Source organism: Neltuma alba, unplaced genomic scaffold, assembly GCF_004799145.2.
Source record: "Neltuma alba isolate B1F8T4 unplaced genomic scaffold, ASM479914v2 tig00002674_pilon, whole genome shotgun sequence".
Taxonomy (NCBI): domain Eukaryota; kingdom Viridiplantae; phylum Streptophyta; class Magnoliopsida; order Fabales; family Fabaceae; genus Neltuma; species Neltuma alba.
The window spans coordinates 1,547-24,030 of NW_021632964.1; the positions used below are offsets into that span (position 1 = coordinate 1,547).

Here is a 22,484-nt window from a genome sequence, read left to right on the forward strand (position 1 = left end):
CTCCATCCTCACAGCCAACAACATCAAAGGATCCAATAATGGAGGAGGATATCTGGACAACAGATTTAGGTCCAATAGTTTCCCCCCATGAGAAGCCTTTGCACTCATGATGAAACAAGCTACACGTTTAAGGTTAAAAAATAAAAAATAAATAAGAAACAAGCTAGGCCTTTCTCTCAGGCAACAACAATAATGATGAAAGTTAGATGAGTCAGTTCTCGGAAGTTTATTAGAGCTAAAGCTTTAGCTAGGTTAAGGTGTGATTGGCCATGTGTTTTCTGTTTGAGTTTGTAAATGTGGAAATTGAATGAATATAAATATTTTTGAAGATTCAATCATATACTATCGAGCATGAAACAACTATTTAGATCGCAGCTAAATTATCAACAAGTAATTGCTGCAGTCTCTGGTGCTGCTGAGTTAAATCCTCCACACCAGCGAGCACCCCCGGGCCCGGAGACGCAAGCAGTAGTTGCTGCACCCTACAATGTGAAGATCTAGCTTCCACTGCACAATGATGCCAATATGCCCGTTTGAACATGTGATGCTTAGAATAAATCTCAGGAAACCTATACCATTTGGAAAATTAGAGGATATATATAAAAGCTATTCTTTTGATCCAAATTAACTTTTGAAATAGCGGATTACAAGTGACATTTTGTTAGATTAAAGGTAGATATTCTATTATCTATCCGAGTAATCTTAATCCTATCACAAAAGAATTTAGAAGGAAAACAATTCCCAATTCCGATAGACGTGAATGCCTTTATCAACGGCCCTTTTACATTGTTAAACCTGCAGCGACAAAATAGAACAAATAATACCATTCCTCTATTTGCATGAACCCATATGACTCGGCTTGCGGTCCTATGATCAGCGACGGTATAACATGCTGGACATATCAGTGAGGGCAGACATAAACGACGGCGAAGGAAAAATGCCTACTCAAAAATAGTAATAAGGAAAGCAGCAGCTACACACACACACATATCAACAACTCTGAGTTAGTTGTCGACAAAGATGGCCAAAGGGGTGAGGTCAATATATTAATCTGCAAATAGAGTACATTATCCAGACAAGAGTATATAATAATGAATTTGTCACAAACAAATTGCTACTGACACTGTAACTTGATAAGTAAGCAAGTATAGTAAGTAATGAGAAATCATGCCACCTTAAATTAAAGTCCCAGTCTCAAATCCAGAGCGAAGGGAGAGGAGGAATCAGGGGGGAGAGGGGGAGGCAAATTGAGGTCAAGGCCACAGCCTGGATGATGCAGATGGGGGATGGAAGGATGAGGAGGCTCGGGGTCTGCTTTTTCCCAGTGACGCCTCATGTGACCACCCAGCGCTTGCCCACTCGGAAATACCCTCAGGCATCTGCTGCACTTGTGCTCTTCCAAAACCATCATCATCTCCTCATCTTCGTTCGCGAAACACCCCTTCACATTCTTGTGGCTCGCCCTGTGCCCTCCCAGAGCCTGGTGTGACCCAAACACCCTCTTGCAACTGGAGCACTCGAACCGCGACGCTCCCGCCCCCTCCGAGTTCGCCAGCAACAGAAGACCGGCCGCGATTTCGTGGTCTTCTGGGGTCATGAGTTCTGGTGTTTGCTTCTCCGGAGGAGGCTGTCGTTGGAGATTTGGGGGCGGGTTTATGCCGCGCCACTGCCGCTCGGGATGACAGCGCATGTGGCCGAAGAGCGCCTTCCATGACCAGAACTTCTTGCCGCACTCGGTGCATGGGCGGGTGATCATAGGCGCGTCAGGGCGGGGTTGTTTGGCGTATTTGGGCTTGAAAGCCACCTTGTGGTCCATGATGGCAATTCGTTTCTTTCGTTTACTTCGAGAATGCTGTTTCTGGGTGCTGCTTGGAGTTGTGGATGGATCAGTAACGGCACCGGCGTCGGAGTTGGACATTGCGATTAGAGTGGGTTTCCTGTTGGAAAGACACCAAAAAAGTCTTAACGATGGAAGAGGAGGGGCTTTTATACATGGACATGGATTGAACCAAGCGGTTACTGTAACGTCTCGGTTGAAGTGGGCGGTTTCTTCCTCCTCCTCCTCCGATCCTCTTATCTGGTTAATTTAATTTAATTTAATTTAATTTTGATTAATTTAATGATTGGGTCCAAACTATTGGGCCTTGAGTCTGGTCTCTGGGCACTCCCCCTCGGCTGCTATCTTCCGGTTTCTGTAGGACTGTTGCTTCTTTCTTTGAGTTCAGGCCTCATATATAGAAAAGATGCCCGACATTTCCGCCACCTGTTAAATAGTGATGCGTACAATGAAGGACGTGGGAAAATGACTTCATGAACCACAACTCAACACTGATTTTCCGTTGCTTCGTATCAGGTTTTCCTTTTAACTTTTTCCTAGGGTAAACTTGGTTTTTTTGCCACCTAAGGTAAACTCAGCTGATGAGTGACATATGGAGCGGGATACAAAATCATAAAATATATACAAGGGAAAGAAAAGAAATTAAATGCACGCAGGCAGCTGCTTAGAAAAGGTCACGGCCAGCTGGAAAAATGGGATGAACAAAATCAGTCATTCCTTGTAGTTGTGAATTGTCTTGGATCACTCGCTGATATTCTTTAGATTTTACCCAAGAAATTTAAAATTGCAACGGGATGCAACTCTTTTAGCTGCGAAATGTGAGGGGAGAAAAAGATCATCTTCGCGTCCTTCTACTCTATTTCAAAATACATTTGCTTGCTGCAATGTAGGATGTGTGTGTGTGTTCGGGCGCGCATGCATTGTGACCAGGTCACCAACTATGTCAATCCAAATCATTCTATTCCCCTGGTCAAAAAAATCATTCTATCCCAACATCAGGATGAGGGTCTGTCACGAATGGGCTTAATGACCTTGCAGATGAGGTTCATACTGGGCTTAGGAAGTGTATGAGTTCGCATGAAAAGAATTATGGTTGTATGGATGGAGCAAGAAGATGTTAATAGAATTAGGGTATATTGGGCAAAAAGATTTCAATATTGGCGTAAACATCTTTTGTTGCCCACTAGAAATTAAATAGCAGGGCAGATGTCATGCATCGAACTGGATTGTTTTTAATAGGAGAATATCGATACCCAGCAAAAAAAATTATAAAACATCACATTAGATATTTATTACATCTTTTGTTTTTATATATTTCCTTTATTTATTATTAGCGTATATTTATGATTATCTAACTGAGTCAAATTCAATTATTATCGGATCCAATTGGGAACAAAACTTTCAAGAATATTTATATGTTAGAAGTTGCACCATATGAGTATGAACGAGGGAAAAATCTAAAACCTATTTTATTTTCAAGCAGAGTTGATTGGGATGACATATGTATTTTAATATAGCTTATAATGTATTTGGGGAGAGATTTAAAATGCATCGTTGGCAACAAATTGAAAAAAACGCGTAATTAACCTTGACCAATTATTTGGAGCATTTTTCAACCAAAAAAATAAATGCATCCGCAGCTATTACATTATTTGCAAGGTTAGATCTAGAAATTGCAATCATTTATCAGGGATTTTTTTTGGGTAAAAATTTAGCTGGGAATCTACTTTAATATACTACCTCCGGTTCTTAATATAAGCGTTAATTTGACTTTTAATTTAATTCTCAATTTAAAACATCAATCTATTTTGTTTCTCATGTTTATCCATTTTATTCAAAGTAATCTTTGTAGTAGTTGCACATATTAAATATTTCTTCAAATGGTAGTTTTAGCTAATACATATGATCAGCAAAGATATTCTAGGAAAGAAAACCTATTTATTAAAAATAATTAACTTAACAAACTTTCTTAATCTATGCAAATTAGTCAACTATCTTTTATATTAAAGATTGGAGGTACGAAGGATGAGCTGCATTGTTTATAGTTAATACTCGTTGTAAATTTATTTATTATACATTTTTTTGACACAATGGAAAATAATATTTATTATACATTTTGTATTTTATATAATGGTGATTTTTAACATGAAATTATATTTGATATGGTATTAAAATATAAAATATTAAGTAACAATCATACAGAGAGTACGTACTAGAAAAACATTATACAGAAATAAAAATTAAAGGTGAATGTAATGATCAAAATATCCCTAAAATTTCTTTTATGAAGATTTTTTCTTTATAAAATTAGTTAAGTATGCTTTAATTTATACAGCATATGTGAGAATGAAATTATTTCGGGATGTTGAGGGAGAATAATAGTTTAATTCAGTAATCTTTGTTAATAGCTGAATCGTTTTAAAATTTTAATGAATACATTACATACATTAGAAGGAGTGAAGGGAGACGAGCGTCAAAACGGGTGTGAACTTGAAATAAAGCCCAACCACGGCAGTGAAAACAAATACGAGTATTATTTGAAACCCAACCACAAGCTAGAAAAGCTACATTACCGTTGGCAAAAAAACCATCGCGACTCTTCCTTTCTTACGCAGATCCAACGGCCACTATTTAGTAGCCGTTGTTTTTAAAAATAAATTGTCTCTCCCCGACATCTCCGTCTCAATTTCTCCTTTTGTTTCTTAAATCTTTTCTTGTTCCTTTAATTTCAGCCACAGAGAGAGAGAGCGAGAGTTCGCGTGTGTCTGAGTAGAAACCTCACAGGGGCAGGGCATTTCCTGAAGTTAAGCTGACTGCTTACGCATCAGAGGCAATCCTTCTTGAATGCTGGTGGATTATCTTATCCCATTCATACTCAATTATCTTGATTTTGTTGCTATTCTTTTTCCCCTCTTGTCATGGATCTTGGCTTTTCCTTTTCTTTCCTGTTTTATGATTTATGGTTTTTGATTTCTTTTTGTGGCCGAAAATGTCTAGCTATTGCCTCTGCTCGGACTGAAGATAAATGGGCGGCTCAAAGGCAAACCAAGACCATCTGGGTTCGCTGATGCCTTCATCAAATCTTCAAGGTTAACAACTTTGATATCTGGGGAAGGAAAAAAAGATCTTTACTGGTTATCCTTTTTATTCATGAAACAATAATTAAGTTGGAGCATACACCAAGGGACGTTTATCTCTTGAATCTGTGACTGATTCTTCGCTCCCTTATATTTTGTGGTCTTTAATTACAAAGGCGGTTCAAGAATGGAGGGCATCAAGTTTATGAAGGAGATGACCCAGAGTAATCGTCGGGCTCTGAGCAATATCAATCAGAATATTATGGAGGCTACTCATAAGCCTTGTGTGGTCAACAGAAGAGACCCATTAGGGTAAGTTCTATTTCTGTTGAGGCAAAACTCTGAAAATCTAGTCTTGTGCCGATATATCATCTCTCTATGTTTTTTTTTTTCTCCTCCTGAGTTATCAAAAATACCATTGAAAAGAATTGCAACTTATTTATGAAGGTTCAGTTGAATGTCTCTTGATCCTTTGACTAATAAGTTTTCCTTTGGTATTCTTTTCTTACAGAAGATATACAGCACAGACAGTTCAGCACTGCCCTGAAGTACTCTCTTCAGACCAAATTTAGATGATGGACCTGATCATTTGATTCTGGCTTTTCTTTGAACATATTTGAATAGTTACAAATGCGGTTGATTGCCTTTCAGGAAACTAAAAAACTAAGCCTATTGGCTCCGAACTCCAGTTACCGGTTGGACTGTGAGATAACAGATATTGGAGAATACGAGGATGTTGGTGACAATGGAATTCCAGTGTTTGTGAAGCACACGGAAGCAATGCTGGACGAAATTGACAGATTAGTGAGTGCTTTAATATTCAACTCATCTCATGTATAGCTTTGCATGATACGCTTAAACCAAAAATAATAGCACGGTATGTTGCTCGCAGGAGGAAGTGGAAATGGAAGACGTGGAGGAGCCTGTTATGGACATCGATGTTAGTGATACGAAAGATCCACTAGCAGTTGTTGAATATATAGATGAGATCTACGAATTTTATAAGAAAATTGAGGTAAGATTTGAATTTTGTAGTGGGGGAGACTCGCTTATAGCCAAACAAAGCTCAGAAAGTGACGCACTCCTTTTAGGAGTCGAATGGAAAATGGGATTTTCGGAAAGCAAGTATCAATAGAAATCATCTGAACAGCCGGATCTGCACATTCCCCTGGGCAGTCTATAGAAAATGATATAGTTGACTTTGAACAGTAGTAGAACGCCTTGCATTTCGTATAGCGTAGCTCAGGATATGAAACGGGCTTCAAGCTTTATTTTCATGATTTGATCAGTTCAATGGAAAATATGAAGAATAAGGAAAAAAGTTGCTATAGTATGTTGACCCATTAGCTCTTTTGCAGAATTCCAGCTGCGCCTCTCCAGATTACATGGCTGGCCAGTTTGACATCAATGAGAAGATGAGGGCTATCCTCATTGACTGGCTTATCGAGGTACGACATCTTAGTCCCAAAAGTTTTCACGCTCACGCGAAGATCTATCAATAGCAGTATCAATTTTCCTCATCGATATCAATCCATATAAATTATGAAATTTGCTAGTTACGATCTAACATTCCAAAAACTTCTGATTTTAACATAGGACAGAAAAGGATATTCGATTTTAAGATAAATTGAATTCAGTTGAAATTCATGATTTCCCCAGTATGGAATATGAGCCCTCTCAACTTACAGTTGATCTTGATCCACATCAAACAGGTTCACTACAAATTCGAGCTTATGGAGGAGACATTGTACCTTACCGTCAGTCTGATAGACAGGTTCTTGGAGCGTCAGGCGGTGATCAGAAAGAAGCTTCAGTTGGTCGGTGTAACAGCCATGCTAATAGCTTGCAAATATGAGGAGGTTTCCGTCCCCACTGTTGAGGATTTTATCTTGATAACAGACAAGGCATACAAGAGGGAGGAAGTTATAAATATGGTGAGATCTTCGTTTATTTGTTGGTACCCTTGCTTCCCTCCCATCCTTGAAATGCAGCTGATAGACTTGTCCTGACAGGAGAAGTTAATGATGAACACGTTACAATTCAACCTGTGTGTGCCTACTCCATATGTGTTCATGAGGAGATTTCTTAAAGCAGCTCAATTTGACAAAAAGGTGAGTGATACTGTTCCAAGATTACCATTTCCGAATGAATTTGATGTCACCGCCGAGTAAAGGCTTATTATTGTGGGGAACTGAACCAGCTGGAACTCTCGTCCTCCTTCATAATCGAGCTTTGCTTGGTGGAATACAAAATGCTCAAGTTTTCACCATCTTTGCTAGCTGCTGCAGCCATTTACACAGCTCAGTGTAGTCTGTACCAGTTTAAGCAGTGGACAAAGACGAGTGAATGGTATACCAATTACTCGGAAGCCCAGCTTCTGTGAGTTGCTCTTGCCAGTGTTCCTTGTGTTGAATGTTTATTAAGTTTCATGAGACATGAATGGTCATTATCCCTCACGGGTATTTATCTTGTGTGCCGACAGAGAGTGCTCAAGAATGATGGTTACTTTCCATCAGAAGGCTGGGACTGGAAAACTCACAGGAGTCTGCAGGAAGTACAGCACGTGGAAGTATGGTTATGCCGCAAATATGAAACCAGCCCTGTTTTTGCTGGGCTCTGATTGAAGCTCGTAGACTAATACTCTATCTTCTGCATATCGCAGCAGATATTGTACTGTTATGTTGAAGAAATTTCGCTTCATCTTTTTTTCATCCCTTTTTTGGTCATTACAGTTATGAGCATCTTTAAGTATTTTTAATGTCTCCCCCCCCCCCTTTTTTTTTAGTGCTACTATGATTAATGATACTTCCGAGCTTTGGCCAGATCAATCAATCTAAACTTCGTCTAATGCACTGTTGCACCCCCCCCCCTTTCTTTTTCCCTTCTTAACAGTACAATATCTTCTGCATATCGCCGCAGATATTGCACTGTTATGTTGAAGGAGTTTCGTATCATGTTTTTCCCCTCTTTTTTTTTTTTTTTTTTTGTTATTACAGTTGTGAGCATCTTTTTTTTTTTTGGAATGATAACTGAGAGACAAATAATAGGAAACAAGATACAAGTCCAGGCTAACCAAGCCTATTATCCATTATCACTTTCCACCTTAAAACTTAGAGGGGAAGGGTGATCAAAGACATAAAAATTGCTGCTCATCCTATAAGATATCTTTGCTAAAAGATCTGCCAAGGGAATCCTCTCCCTTCTTTCTATATGCCAAAAAATAATATGCCAATCCCTATGTATAGCTATTTTCACATCATTCACTAAGTCTTTGAAAGGGTAATTATAATCTCATCCCCTAGCTGCCAGATTAATTGCCTCAATACAGTCCGAGAACATACAGATGCTTCTGAAGCCTTTAGCCCAGCATAGATTTAGTCCATGTAGGAAACCCATGAGCTCCGCAATAGCTGGGGTACATTCGTCAGTTTCGTGCTGTGAGCATCTTTAAATATCTTTAATGTCTTTTTCTTTCCCCTTTTTTTAGTGCTATTATAGTTAAGGATGTGTTAGATCTTTGGCCTGATCAATCAATCTAAACTCAATCCCGTGCACTGTTGCACCCTCCCTTCCTTTTTCCCTTCTTAGCAGTACAATATCTTTTGCATATCGCAGCTATTATGTTGAAGGAATTTTGCATCATGTTTCTTCCATCCTTTTTTTTATTGTTACAGTTATGAGCATCTTTAAGTATGTTTCCCGTCTTTTTCTTTTTGTTTTTTTAGTGCCATTATGGTTAAAGATGCGTTCGAACTTTGACCGAATCAATCAACCTAAACTCAATCCAATACACTATTGCATCCCCCCCCCCCTATTTTTTCCCTTGTTAAGAATGATTGCACAATATGTTTGAAACTTGTCTGAATTAAACCTGCAATCACAAACGCAGAGCACTCGTGGTTTTATTTTGAGAATCGTTAATGTAATGTCCTAATTCCTAGTTTATTTGTATCCTTGTCCTTCTCGATAAAATTTATGAGGTCGCCAAATGTCTCCTCACTTGAAATTAAAAGTAAAACAAGCAAATCATTGAACAATCACAAACGTAGAGCACTCGTGGTTTTATTTTGAGAATCGTTAATGTAATGTCCTAATTCCTAGTTTATTTGTATCCTTGTCCTTCTCTCGATAAAATTTATGAGGTCGCCGAATGTTTCCTCACTTGAAATTAAAAGTAAAACAAGCAAATCATTGAACAATCACAAACGGAGAGCACTCGTGGTTTTATTTTGAGAATCGTTAATGTAATGTCCTAATTCCTAGTTTATTTGTATCCTTGTCCTTCTCGGTAAAATTTATGAGGTCGCCGAATGTCTCCTCACTTGAAATTAAAAGTAAAACAAGCAAATCATTGAAATTCACTCTTAGGTGTTCAATTACACCGTCTCCTTATAAGAGTATTTGGTTCCACAAGTCTCATCTGTCAATGTCTTGTCATTTTATTTTTGAAATTTCAAGTTCGCATACTATTTGTATCCTGCTTTATTAAAGTAAAAATAAAATTCCATTAAAAATGGAAAAACTTGAGCGTCCAGATGATGGACCATGTCACACATTCTTCATTATTCACAATCACATGCCCTCATTCCAATAACAAAATCTGCTCTACGCGAGAATTATTATAACAAATTCAAATGGATATTGCAATTTCATAAATTTTCCAGAATATTACGTAGACATCATAATTAAAGCTTGATCCAAGAACCTCTGGAGGCGTGTACAAAATGCAGCATCCACGTCATCTTCGCAGCCGATCAGATATTTGAATCATATTCTACAATTGCCGGCTGGATTGAGATAGTGAATAAAAATCAGGAGGAACTGAATCAATAATTCGAGTTAAGATAGCAACACACCAGATAGAAAAGTTAACAAAATGGTGATTTGTGAAATACAGTCAGAAAGTACTCAGAACTCAGACGGAAAACAGGGTGTATAATCACAATGGCTTCAGGAGCAAAGATAATTGAGCAAGTAGTGAGGAAAAGCAATATTTTATTATATTTCTACTTTAAACCCTGCAAAATCCTAATGCAAGATTTTTAAATAAATGAATGAAACGCAAAAATTATACAAGGTCGATCAGTTTGTACTCACTGCAATAGACAAATTGGTTAAAATCAAGTGTGACTCTGCCTTGTTTCGCTGTATCAAATGAGTTAAACAGATTCCTGAAAGACACAATACAAGATTCTTGTTTCAGCAAGCAGTAAATCCAAACTTCAATACTTTTCTATTTTTTGTTTCTTTTTCTAAAAGCTGGTACGGATATAAATAGTTGTCCAACCCCTCTTCCTGAAAACTAATGAATAGGTAAATAAAATAATACTCTCAACTTGAAGAATGAAGACCATGTTTACCGAGCAGACTGTACAAATATACAGAGAGATATGAAGTCATCAAGCCGAAACCTTCCATTCTTACTTTGATCAAAGCTCTAAAGAATTCAAAAGAAATAGTTAGCTTGGTATTCTGGATTGCAATATTGCACAAATTAGTTCACCAATTAAAGTTTTCTTTCAAAGGCAAAATTCAGCCAACAGCGTTGATAATTGATAAATTAATTCAAAGGTCAAGTACACTACATTAGTGATTTCTCTGTCTGACCCAACAACAAAGAAAAAATGGGAAGACAATAAAAATCGAAGCATGTAGACAGTGACGTAACAACTTCTCCAAATATTAATATATATATTTTTTTATTGGCTAACTACAGAATATTGGTCGATATCTTCTTCTTTTTTTTTTTCTTTTTTTTTTTTTGCGCAATGAAACTGAATATCGGCTGATATCTTTGACAAAATGAAGATGCTTTACCTCGCAGACAGTATAAAAAGCAGGAGAATCCAGCATGAAACCAACTTTAACCAATGCCTGAAAAATTTATATGGAGATTAAGCAAAATTAACTAGAGAGAATCATATCCCTATGCAGTATAAACAGGAATATGTAGACTCCAGTTTACTTTATTCCTGGATCCTGACAAGCATCTAAATCAAGGGCCTTCTTCTGCATTGAGTTATTCTTAGAAGGCAGGGGGTAAAGAAGCAAGGCTAACGTTTCCCAAAAAACAAAAAAAATCATATCCAGCATCAAAGGAGCTTAACTTTTTGCTGTTGCATCTTGGGGAGTAAAAACTATAAAATTTAAAGGTCAAATTGATTTAAATGTCAAATTGAACGAACTATATGAGTATTATTCTAGCAATGCATGGTATATAATCAATATTCAAGAGCATTAATGATGTATGACCATATACCTCATGTACATCTTCAGGTACAAGAAAACCACGACCTCTGCATCAATGAACCCAAAGAGTGTTATCTACAATCTACAAATTCCTTAAATAAGAATAAAACAATAAAGCTGACATTGTTTGACACCCAAAAACCAGTATATCTGAGACTAAAATGGGTGTCAAACTTTTCAACCAAATTCAGTACTCAGTATCACGTCATAAATGTACCATCAAGTTAAAACAATATTAAGATTCAAACTAGTCATGCTCCCATGGCTTAAGAAGTCCATAATGTTGATCGCTTTCCTGAATGGTCTTCATCATTGAGTAAATCTCCTAGAGCTACAGCCCCCCCCCCCTTTTTTCTTTTGAAGACTTCACATAAAAATGAAGACACGTGATGGGAAAAATTAATAGATCACCTTTCTAGATCAGAAAACGCATGTTGAACCTGCAAAACCATTGAAAGTCATATGAACATATAAGTATTAATATTATTGAATAACTTATGAATCTTCATTGCTAATGGTGATGCAGTAGCCTCATAGAAGTAAGGTGAATTTGAATTATGACAAAAAATGAACATAAACATTGAGGTAGTCCACTAGCAGAAATCAGCCAAAGGGCTACAGATATGTCATCTGGACTATCTTAATTAAAAATTACTAACCTTGAGAAGGAACTTGTTCAATGCAACAAATTCTGGGGAAAACATTAATCTTAGGTTAGAGAGAGACTGATAAAAAAAAAATTTGTTTTTCCAAAAATACCAATTAATTCAGAGATCAGCCACATAAACGTTTCAATTACTTATGATTAGATAAGAGTTTCAAGATGGTATCAGGAAGGCATCTGGTTGTTCATTCCCTTGGCATTTTTTCTAGGTCCACACATACATAATCCAAGTTACCATTGCAGGGAAACATTCGTTGTCCAGCTTCAACATGCTAACATAACTCCATTTACAAACCACGCACCCGCACCCCCACCAAACTATGACAGCAAAAATTTCTCCTTGATGAGGATCTTCAATATCAAAAATGCCCATACTAGTAACATGATATTATATTAATAAAGAAAGGCACCAGGTAAGTTAAAAACCAACATACAGCCATACAGACACGGCAATAGGCGTAATAAATCACCTTCGAAATTCATCGTACCGTTCCTGTCGAAATCATACATCCTACAGGAGAAATTTCAAACAGAACATCACGTCATCCAGGACAATCAAACAAACAAGATACACATTTCTGAGGAAACTCCGAAGCATAACACGGTTAAGCGAAGAGCGAAGTAGGGCGAAACCAAACCTGATCATCTGCTGAACAACTGAGAGGGGAAATTCGAGGTTGCCCACAGACAGAGCTCTCTGATTATCAAAAAATTTCATTCAATGAAAGAAGTTTAAGACAGAGACAGCTTAAACGGAATAAACGGGAAAGCGATGAGAGAAGGGAACTCAAAAAAAAAAAAAAAAAAAAAAGAACCTTGAGTTGGAGAGCTGTTATGTTTCCACTTCTGTCTGAGTCAACTCGATCAAACCATTCCCTCAATATGGCAGTGTTCTCCATGTCAAATTCTCGACTAGTTAGCTTCTCAATTGTCTCTTGTTTCGCTTGGCAGAACTGAAAATCAGACTTCTGCAGTCCTTTTTCTTTTTTTTCTTTTTTTTGCGCCAAGGACTTCTGCAGTCCTCCGAGTCGCTATTCATGCTTTCTGGAAGACGAGAAAAGGGACCGCGACGACGTCGTTTAGGTAAAATGACTTTAACATTCATTATCGTGCTCCATATATCCACATCGTATGTACATTTTTCTGCCACGGCTTAGACAAGGGCGTCGCACGTCACATGGGGCCAGAGATCCCACAGGCCACGATCTCTCGCTTTCAAGAGTCTGGAGTGCGGGCGTGAAATTTGAGATCTTTTTTTGGGAGTCAGAACGGCAAAACTTCATGGCTTAAAATACAAATCCACTTATAAAGAATTTCATCACAGAGATCTAATACCATTAATTTTTCTTGCATACAGAAGCATATATAAAGCTTTTAAAATAGCGCTAAAATATCATGGCCATTAAATTAACTAATGTTGACTTTTTAATAAATATATAAGTCAAAAAAATAGTGCAAAAATACATATAAAATTTTTAAAATAATACAAAAATGTCACGGTTATTGAGATTTTATATGTATTTTTGTATCATTTTTTGTTGTTGATATGTTCATTAACCGATCAATGTTAGTTGACTTAATAGTCATAATTACACTAGTCTAAAATTTTCATGTTTATTTTTGCATCTAAAAAAACTTTATAACGTTTGGCGTTTCTAGCAAAATATTTCATGGTACCTTAATCCAAATCTCACTCCACTATAAAACAGCCAACAACGGAAAGTATCAGCAGTTTAGCACACCAAAAGCAATGAAAAACGCACCAGACAGCGGAAAACACGGAAAATCAAAACTAAGAGAAGCAGCAAAAATGGAAAGAAACAAACCGAAAAAACAGCAGTATCTAAACAAAAGAAAATGAAGTCAGAGGTTTCGCAACATCAAATCCTCGCTTCTCCAACGGAGTTGTATAAGCACATCAATCAGCAGCGAGATTGCAATGTTTTGGGATCCCCTGAAGAGCTCTGACAAGATGCAGAATTTCCTCCACCAAACTCAAGCGTTCCAAGCACAAGATTTCCTTTCTTGAACTAGTGAAAGACAATCACATAGAATTTTAGAAAAATTTCAATAAAATGACATTTGAAATTTGAAATTCCAAAACGGCATTGACGACATTTTATTGAGTTTGATTACGTCATTTATAACAACTTTTTTATTATTTCAACAGTTTGAAAAAATCAAAGTAAGGATCCCAATAACCAGACTATTAAGGCTGCTAATGGGAGATGCCCCTTGGAAAGGGCTGAAATTTAATTGTGATGGGGCTTCTAATAAATTCAATAAAATTGCTGGTATGGCTTAATTAGTAGGAATCAAGAGGGCGATTGCTTGTGCTTAATGGGACATGTTGTTGAAGCTCTTTACCCCTTTCCTAATAAACAATATTCCTTTTGTCTTATTTATAACTCATTTACAACATATTTTATATAGACTAAAAAAAACTTTACACTTTATTAACTTTTATTTAAAATTTAAGAACTTCCCAACTTTATTCCTATTTAATATATATTATAACTTATAAGAATAAAGTCAACACAGTATTAAATGAAGGGTAAAATTATACATTCAGATGAAAATTTTCTCTTCTTGCCCTATAAATATGACCAAAAATTTTTTCTCTCTTTATCTCATAAATAGGACCAGAAGAGTACAGTAAAAGCAAATTGATGGCAAAAAATGCAATAAAAGCAAATTACTTTACACCGTATTTTGCTTAACAAAGAGAAGGGAATGTGAGGAATTTTAATAGATGGAATGGAAGAAAAGAGAGAGGGAGGAAAGATATAGAGGGGAGGGGAAGGAAGGGGAGGAGAGGGAAGGAATTTTAATTATTCTTTGTTTGAATTCATTGGAAGGGAGGGAAGGAGAAACATTTTAATAATATCTTATTTGGTATGATATAAGAGGGAAAGGGAGGATAGCTATTCAAAAATTAACTATTTCACCTTTATAAATGAGGAGAGGGTAGCAACTTCCCTTTCCTTCTCTATGAAAAACTTTGTACTAAACACAACATTAATGTTTTTAATTAAGATATCAATTACAAAAACAGAAGGCTTTTAATATTATCTTTTATTTTTAATATAAGAACTAATTTGACTTTTAATTTTTTCGTGACAATGAACTCGTGACAATGAACCCGTGAGGGCACTTCCTGTATGCTGTCCATTTTTCGGGTCTACTAAAGTAATATCGTCAATCATTAATGGATTCGATTGTTGTTTCGGTTCCAATAATTATTGGATTGACGCTTCCTATGGGGGCGTGTTGCATGTAGTCCGTATTTGCGTGCAGCCCGTGGAAGGAAATGTGACAGGTAAGAGTCAACCATGCTATTGGGAATTGGGATACGCACCGAAACCAGCCAACACATAGGATTTTATTGAAGCAATCCCCATCTCGTTTCTCCCGCTTCGTATCTAATTTATAATTGATTTAGGATTCGGGCGTGGAAACGTGGAGCACATTCAATTCTTTTTTCCAAGGTCGGAGGAGTCTGAAATTATAAGCGGGACTAAATACGTAATTTCTGCATATTAGAGGATTTCAAGGCACCAAACTATATGAACATTATTAGCTCCACTGCATTTTATTGATTGGCAAAAATTACCCATAGCACTAACATCTTTCCGCTTTTGAAATAGATTTTTGTAAATACGACAAGCTTAAGCCTCAATAAAGACAGCGAGCTAGAACTATATTCTAACGGAACGAAATAGACTTTGTTGTTTATCTCCTAAGTCCCAAGTGTTTCAGTATAAAAATTTTTTATTTATTTCAGTATAAAACTTATTTATTTCATATTTTGTAAATTATTATTCAAAAACTGCTCTTGAAAAATTTTACTCCATTTCAAACAGGCATTAAAGAAATTGGACTATAAAATAATTGATGTAAAACGGGAAGAAGAAAGAGGAAAGAAGAAATAGAGAAGGGAGAAAAGGAAACAAGCCCAAAAAATAAACGATAACTGGAATATCATTTAATAGTCAAATCTACTGTCTAATGAGAAACCTAGAATTACTTATACTAAAATAATAATAAAATTGAAAATAACAACAACAACAATTAATCCTAATAATAAAATACTGACAAATCTAAATAAATCTTAAGAATCTAATTAATCTAAATGTCCTAGATAATTCAAATATTCTATGATTCTAAAAATATAATAAAATCATAATTATTTCTTTCCAGATCCCATCATTTTTTCCCAGCTTGAAGAACTTGGCTCTAGACAAGTTAAAAGTGATGCGTAAAGCTAGGGAGGTAAGGGCGGGATAAGACTTTGATATGATACTTCAATTTGGAAATTCTTTCCAACAAGTGAGGTACCAGAAAATGGAACAATGGCATGAGTGAGTAGCTTGATCTTGGAGAGCATCTGGAAAACCTCTCCAACAGACAAAATACTATTGAAAAAATTTATTTGGCAACCGGACAATCTTGGGAGGTGCAACTTTCAGATAAGGTGGCATTGTAAATGATGAGACTGATTTTTACTGGCCACAATCTGAGAAGAAATCACCTTGTTTGCCAGTTGGACAATTGGATCATCCCTAGCAGAATTATTATCGCTAATGGTAACAAGATTAGAGACCTCACTTACTTCAGTCACAAGCAGGTCCAACAGTGCATGTTGAGTAATGGCCTCCAGATGAGTTGGAAGTGCCACTTCAGTTAGATTGACGATATCTTCTTCCGTGTCTAGTAAAGGAGCTTTGAACTTTGTTGGCTTGGTTGTTTGGAAAGCCTCTTCTATTTAATTCTATGACTTATTGAAAAATTTTATAAGCTTATCAATTCCCTCATCCCCTCTCTTTTCAAACTTACAAACACATTGTCACATGCTTGCTTCTAGCAATCAAATTTTGCTTCAAATTGTTCTATTCACTCCTTGCAATCAAGTTGTCATTGCACAACATGCTCATAACTCTCGTAAGCATGATTAGCATACTTATATTTTTTATGACTGGCATATTCATATTAACCATTGTCTGAGTAATGGTATTGATATTCATCATCTCTAAAACCTTGTCAGTGTCAAAATAAAGTGTCATATTCATATCGGCCCTCCATATATATGCTTTCTTTATAGCTTATATTCACAAATCAACAGCATCATAAGTTCTCTTTTATTCTACTCTTTTTTTCCCCATTTTTCCTTCTTTTTTTTTTTTACTCTTTCCTCTCTCTCTCTCTCTTTGCTAAATTATAAAATGAAAGTAAGCAGATAAAAAAAATAATATTCCTAAAACAGTAACAATAATAGACAGAAGCAAAAATAGTAACTTGTATGTTAAAAATTACTCCAATAGTATTATGATGATTATATTTGGCTGCCAGGAGATCCAAAATTGAACAATGGCTGAATGGGATTGTAAGTAAAATGTTCACAAAATTGGGTCCTGAAGTGCAATTTTTGCCAAAACTCTAGGAAAAGTGTAATCTTTGTGAAAATTTAATTCTGGACGTTTCCAGGTGCGACGGGGCATGGATGCCCGTCAAAAGGCTGTCGGCAATGGAACTTTGGTGGTCGGTCATGTTGTTCAAGGCGAGTCAGGCTGGATTAGTTTCGAGGCGTTTTATCGTTGAGAAAATGGTTGAACAGACGGTTGAAAGTCGGGTTGTAAAAGAAATTGAGGAAAGACGTGTATGGATAAAAAGAAGAAAGTCTAAACACAGAGAAGGAGAGGACTTGGCTCTAATGCCAAATTGATGCAAAACAGGAAGAAGGAAAGAGATAAAAAAGTGCAGAGAAAGGGAAATAGAGAACAGAGAAGAGGAAACAAGTCGAGAAAAAACGGAACCTGAAATATCTTTCAATAGTCAAATCTGCCGTCTAATGAGAAATCTAGAATTACTTATACTAAAATAAAATTAAAACTGAAAATAATAACACGGAGAACTAATCCTAATAATAAAATACTAATAAATCATAAAAATCTAACTAACCGAAATATCCTTGATAATTCAAATATTCTAAAATTCTAAAATTATAATAAATCATAATTATTTTTTCCATATCTCATCATTAATGTTTGAAAAATTAGATTTATTAAATCCTGATGGAGACTAATTTGTAATTAACGCTTTGATCAGGATCTCTAGCTTTTTCAAGAAAATTCGTATGTAATTATAAATATATTAGATATTTTATAATTTCGTAAATATATCTGTGAAATAGTGATTAGAATAAATAACGATGCTTTTAGAAGTTTCATTCATTTTTTCACATGATGATAAATCTATGTAAAACTAAAATTATTTACGACGAGTTTAACAAATTACTAACTCTAGTTCTTAATATAAGAACCTATTTAATTTTTACTTTGGTCATAAATATAAAATTTCAATTCATGTTGTCTCTCATATTTATCCTTTTTTTTCAAGGTAGTCTTTCTCATAATGGTAGTTTTAGCCAATACACTTATTTAGCAAGGGTATTTTAGAAAAGATAACATTATTTATTACAAATAACTACTCAAATTAGTTAACTAACTCTTATATTAGGAATCAAATGTAATATTATAAATTCCTACTGAAAAACGTCAAATTATTGTCTTTTAGAGAAATCAAATTTTAATCAGCTTAGTACCTTTCTTACTTTTTTATGACTATTAATTAAATTTATATATCTGCTTTTTCTGAATGCATGATATGTATTAATTTAACTTTATAACTGCGTATTAATTTAGATTTTGTTATATAAAAATAATTTTTAAAAAAAATATAAAAATAAATATGAATCAATCAAATTAAATCTGGATGGTAAATGCCGAGTGCATGCACCGTCTGTCCGATTTTAACTTTGTCAGACGTTCACATGTCGGGTTCAGCCGCGCATGCTTCGTTTTGGTTATTTCATCTTCTCAGTTTTTCTCAACACGAAAGTATGCCTTCCAAAGCGGCGTCTTCCAGGCTCCTGGTTTTGGTCTCATCCATCGGATAGTAGCTGACTTGGAGCCCAAAGGAAGGAAGGGCTGGAAACAGCGCGGTCCCGAGAGGCCAAGAGCGCCTCCAAAGTTGAACTGCGAAGTTTATAGTAATCCCATTGCCCTTGTGCAGTACGTATCATCTATCTCATCTATATCTACGACAGTTCTCTCACTTTCCTGCGTCGCCTTGGACATAAATATCTTCCTCAAAATGAGATTTTTTTTTGTCAATCCTCAAAATGAGATTGGGCGCCCCACCTCTGTCTTTTCAACCCAATCAAAACTCACGTGATCACCAACGAGCATCTATCCAAATGTATACGAACCGACCCCTTATCTGTTGCCACACGTACAGCTAGCCCTACGCATGCCAGTGATGTGTCGTGGGAAACATCCTCCCCCGCCCCGCTCGATCGACGCGCTATGTCAGATCATATATACATATATGGCAACGGCACTTGATATGAATAACATCCATAACTAGTAGTAGTACAGCCCAATTTTCTTCAACCGAGGACAATTTTCCTCAAGAAGAGAGGTAAAGATCACGGGACAAAACCTAACGTCCAAAACTTTCGCTTCCAATTTTCAACTGATCCATATACGAGCATAGTGATGTGCCCCTAACTCCCCAGAATTTGGTCACCACTTTGACAATCCAAACATATACAAACCGAAACTTGTTTATTATATCGCGTCAAACACAATATCTTCAATGTGATCTTCTCTCATCTTTTTCCTGTTCAAAGTATGTGCTCCTACCGCAACATATGGATCCATGTTCTTAAAGAAAATCATGACACCTGAGAAAAAAGATTTCCCTAAAAAATTAAGAAAAAATCTCAGACTGTCTTCTATGTTTTGCAGCCTCCAAGAAGTGTTCGCATTCAGTGCTCATCACCTGATGAGCAATTTGGCCGTCCAGATTAGATCTGGACGGTTCAAATCTAATTTTTTAATAATTATTTAAAAATAAAAATTATATTTTTAAAGAATGATAGTTAAGAGATTATCTTTATTTCTTATCCTATACTTATTAAATAATTATTTTAAAAAATTAAAATTTAAAATAAAATTAAATCTGGACAGTCCAGATCTGATGAGCATTGGGTGCTCATCAAAACTGATGAGTACCCAATGCAAATCCCTCCAAGGAAAGGTGAAAAGTAAGGCGGCAACAGTGACAAAAAGTGGCTGCTTGTTGGGTTATATATATATGTAGAGGGAAAGTGGAGAAGGGAGGCACAGAAGAAGAGATTGAGGATGGAGAGGAGGCAGGTGGGCATCGTGGGTGCAGGAATCAGTGGCCTGCTGGCGTGCAAATACATGCTGCAGAAGGGCTTCCATCCCATAGTGTTTGAAGCCAAGAGCTGCATAGGAGGTGTGTGGTCCAAAACCATCGCCACCACCAAGCTCCAAACTCCCAAACCCCTCTATCAGTTCTCTGATTTCCCATGGCCTTCTTCCGTCCTCCATGATTTCCCCGACCAACATCAGGTCCTCCATTACATCACCGCTTACGCCTGCCACTTTGACCTCCTTAACCACGTCAAATTCAACACACTTGTCCAACGCCTTCACTACCAAGGCCCTCCCGAGGAAGAGATGAGAGCATGGCACCTCTGGGGTGGCACAGGCCAGCCTTTCGGCTCCAAAGGAAAATGGAAAGTTTCAGTCAAGAACACCCTCAATGATTTGACTGAGGTAGCTAGCTTCATACATGCGACTCCATTATTGTATGATGTTCTGATTCTCAGAGAGAGCTCATGTAGGTTTGTATCTTGGTCCTTCTGCAGGAATACGTCGTGGATTTTGTAATCCTGTGCGTCGGAAGATTCAGTGATGTTCCAAACATTCCAGAGTTCCCTCCAAACAAAGGCCCAGACGTGTTCCGCGGGACGGTGATACACTCCAAGGACTACGCCTCTATGGATAATCAGATTGCATCTGACTATGTCAAAGGGAAGCAAGTCACCGTTGTTGGATTCCAGAAGTCTGCTTTAGACATCGCAATGGAGTGCCAAGCAGTAAACGGTGCGTTACTTACTTATTTACCGCTCAACCAAGGCCTTTTAAAGCTGATTAATGCCTGGGTGCCTTGTGTCTGGGGTATTGTTTGAACAATGAATGGTATGCAGGGAAGAGACATCCGTGTAGAGTTTTATACAGGAATGAGCATTGGAACATTCCGGATTATCTTCCTTGGGGACTCCCTCTTGCCTATCTGTACCTTACTCGTTTCTCAGAACTTCTAGTTCACAAGCCCGGTGAAAGCTTCCTACTTAGCCTCATTGCTACTATTCTTTCGCCCCTGGTAATGCTCATAAATTATTGATATAATAACAAGGATCCTGTAGTTAAGAATGAAAATGTTGATGTTTTTTTGTGAATGAAAATGTTGATGTTTTTTTGTCGTAAACAGAGATGGATGTCCTCAAAATTCGTTGAAACCCATGTTGCAAGGAAGCTTGGACTGCGTAAATTTGGAATGGTACCCCGTCATAGCTTTCATCAAGAGATAAACTCTTGCTTGATCTCATCCGTGCCTGAGAAATTCTATGAAAAGGTGGAAGAGGGAAGTATCGTGTTAAAGAAAGCTCCGGGCTTTAGCTTCTGCGAAGAGGGAATTCTGATTGATGGGGAAGCCACACATCTAAAGACAGATTTGGTAATATTAGCAACAGGGTTTAGTGGTGACAAGAAACTTAAAGATATCTTCGCTTCTCCCACTTTCCAGGACCTTATAGGAGGCTCCCCAAATGCAACAGTTCCTCTCTATAGGTGAGGCCATTTTACGATATTCGAGTCTTTCTTATTTATTATTTTAGACTGTGAACTGAATCCAAATTGACACAATTCAGATCTTCTGCAATACTCGCAAATAAAAATATATTTGAAAGAGATACAACGGAAATTGAGGAATTAAAAAAATATGAAAATCAGATGGGCCTTGAGCAAGTCATGTTGACTTACGTACTGAATGAAGTTAAGCAATAGGTAGCTGTAGAATGAAAATTGAAGAGTGTAATGGTGATTGAATGGTGGTGTGGTCAGAGAATGCATACATCCAGAATACCACAACTGGCGGTGATCGGGTTCTCAGAAAGCGTTTCGAACTTGTATACATCGGAGATGAGATGCCGGTGGCTGGCGGAGCTTCTGGACGGGACGTTCCAAGTGCCAAGCATAAGTGAGATGAAGAAAGAAGTGAAGAGATGGGAAGAGTACATGAAGGAATACTCGGGGCAGTACTACAGGAGGTCATGCATAGGGGCCTTGCATATATGGTACAACGACCAACTCTGCAAGGACATGGGTTGGAACCCCAGAAGAAAGAAGGGATTCATGGCTGAACTGTTTGAGCCTTATGGCCCTTTGGATTATTCTTCCTGATTTCCTTCACTACATTTACCTGCTTCGAATAAAAAGGAAGACTTATCATTGCTCTACTCTTTTCAAAGGCCTGCATCTCTATCCTCACTCTCCCCTTCCATCATTTGTAACTCTTTCTAATTTTACATTTTAAGAATAATTCGCTATAAAGCTGGCATTGAATCGTTCCTATTCAATCTTCTTTTTTCTTTTTTTGGGTATTTTGAGCTCATGATAAATGTTCTTTCAAGTTTTTCAAGCGTTTAACCCGTTTGTATTTCTCTCTCTCCTTTTATATTTTCCCCCACTTTCCTGACTTCGGAGGAGTCAATTTAATTGATTAC

At 36.9% G+C, this 22,484-nt stretch overlaps 3 protein-coding genes and 1 pseudogene across 3 annotated transcripts; 2 read left to right on the forward strand and 2 right to left on the reverse strand.

The window, feature by feature from the left end:
- Positions 1–1,180: 1,180 nt before the first annotated feature.
- Positions 1,181–1,918, reverse strand: LOC114735199 (zinc finger protein ZAT3-like). The gene has a single exon (XM_028922877.1). It carries the CDS (start codon positions 1,916–1,918, stop codon positions 1,181–1,183), a length of 738 nt encoding a protein of 245 aa, XP_028778710.1.
- Positions 1,919–4,606: 2,688 nt separating this feature from the next.
- LOC114735361 (G2/mitotic-specific cyclin-2) lies at positions 4,607–7,593 on the forward strand. The gene is made up of 11 exons (XM_028923056.1): positions 4,607–4,687; positions 4,835–4,926; positions 5,091–5,226; positions 5,426–5,462; positions 5,566–5,718; positions 5,807–5,929; positions 6,273–6,362; positions 6,627–6,848; positions 6,927–7,025; positions 7,115–7,293; positions 7,397–7,593. The coding sequence occupies exons 2-11, from the start codon at positions 4,863–4,865 to the stop codon at positions 7,536–7,538; spliced, it is 1,245 nt and encodes a 414-aa protein (XP_028778889.1). The 5' UTR covers positions 4,607–4,687; positions 4,835–4,862; the 3' UTR covers positions 7,539–7,593.
- Positions 7,594–9,395: 1,802 nt separating this feature from the next.
- On the reverse strand, positions 9,396–12,820 carry LOC114735319 (sorcin-like). The gene is made up of 10 exons (XM_028923012.1): positions 12,643–12,820; positions 12,466–12,524; positions 12,298–12,338; positions 11,823–11,854; positions 11,575–11,603; positions 11,174–11,210; positions 10,732–10,788; positions 10,275–10,351; positions 10,012–10,085; positions 9,396–9,701 (listed from the first exon to the last, which is right to left on the reverse strand). Exons 1-10 carry the CDS (start codon positions 12,724–12,726, stop codon positions 9,682–9,684), a joined length of 510 nt encoding a protein of 169 aa, XP_028778845.1. The 5' UTR covers positions 12,727–12,820; the 3' UTR covers positions 9,396–9,681.
- Positions 12,821–19,998: 7,178 nt separating this feature from the next.
- On the forward strand, positions 19,999–22,460 carry LOC114735352 (probable flavin-containing monooxygenase 1; annotated as a pseudogene).
- The last annotated feature ends 24 nt before the right edge of the window (positions 22,461–22,484 follow it).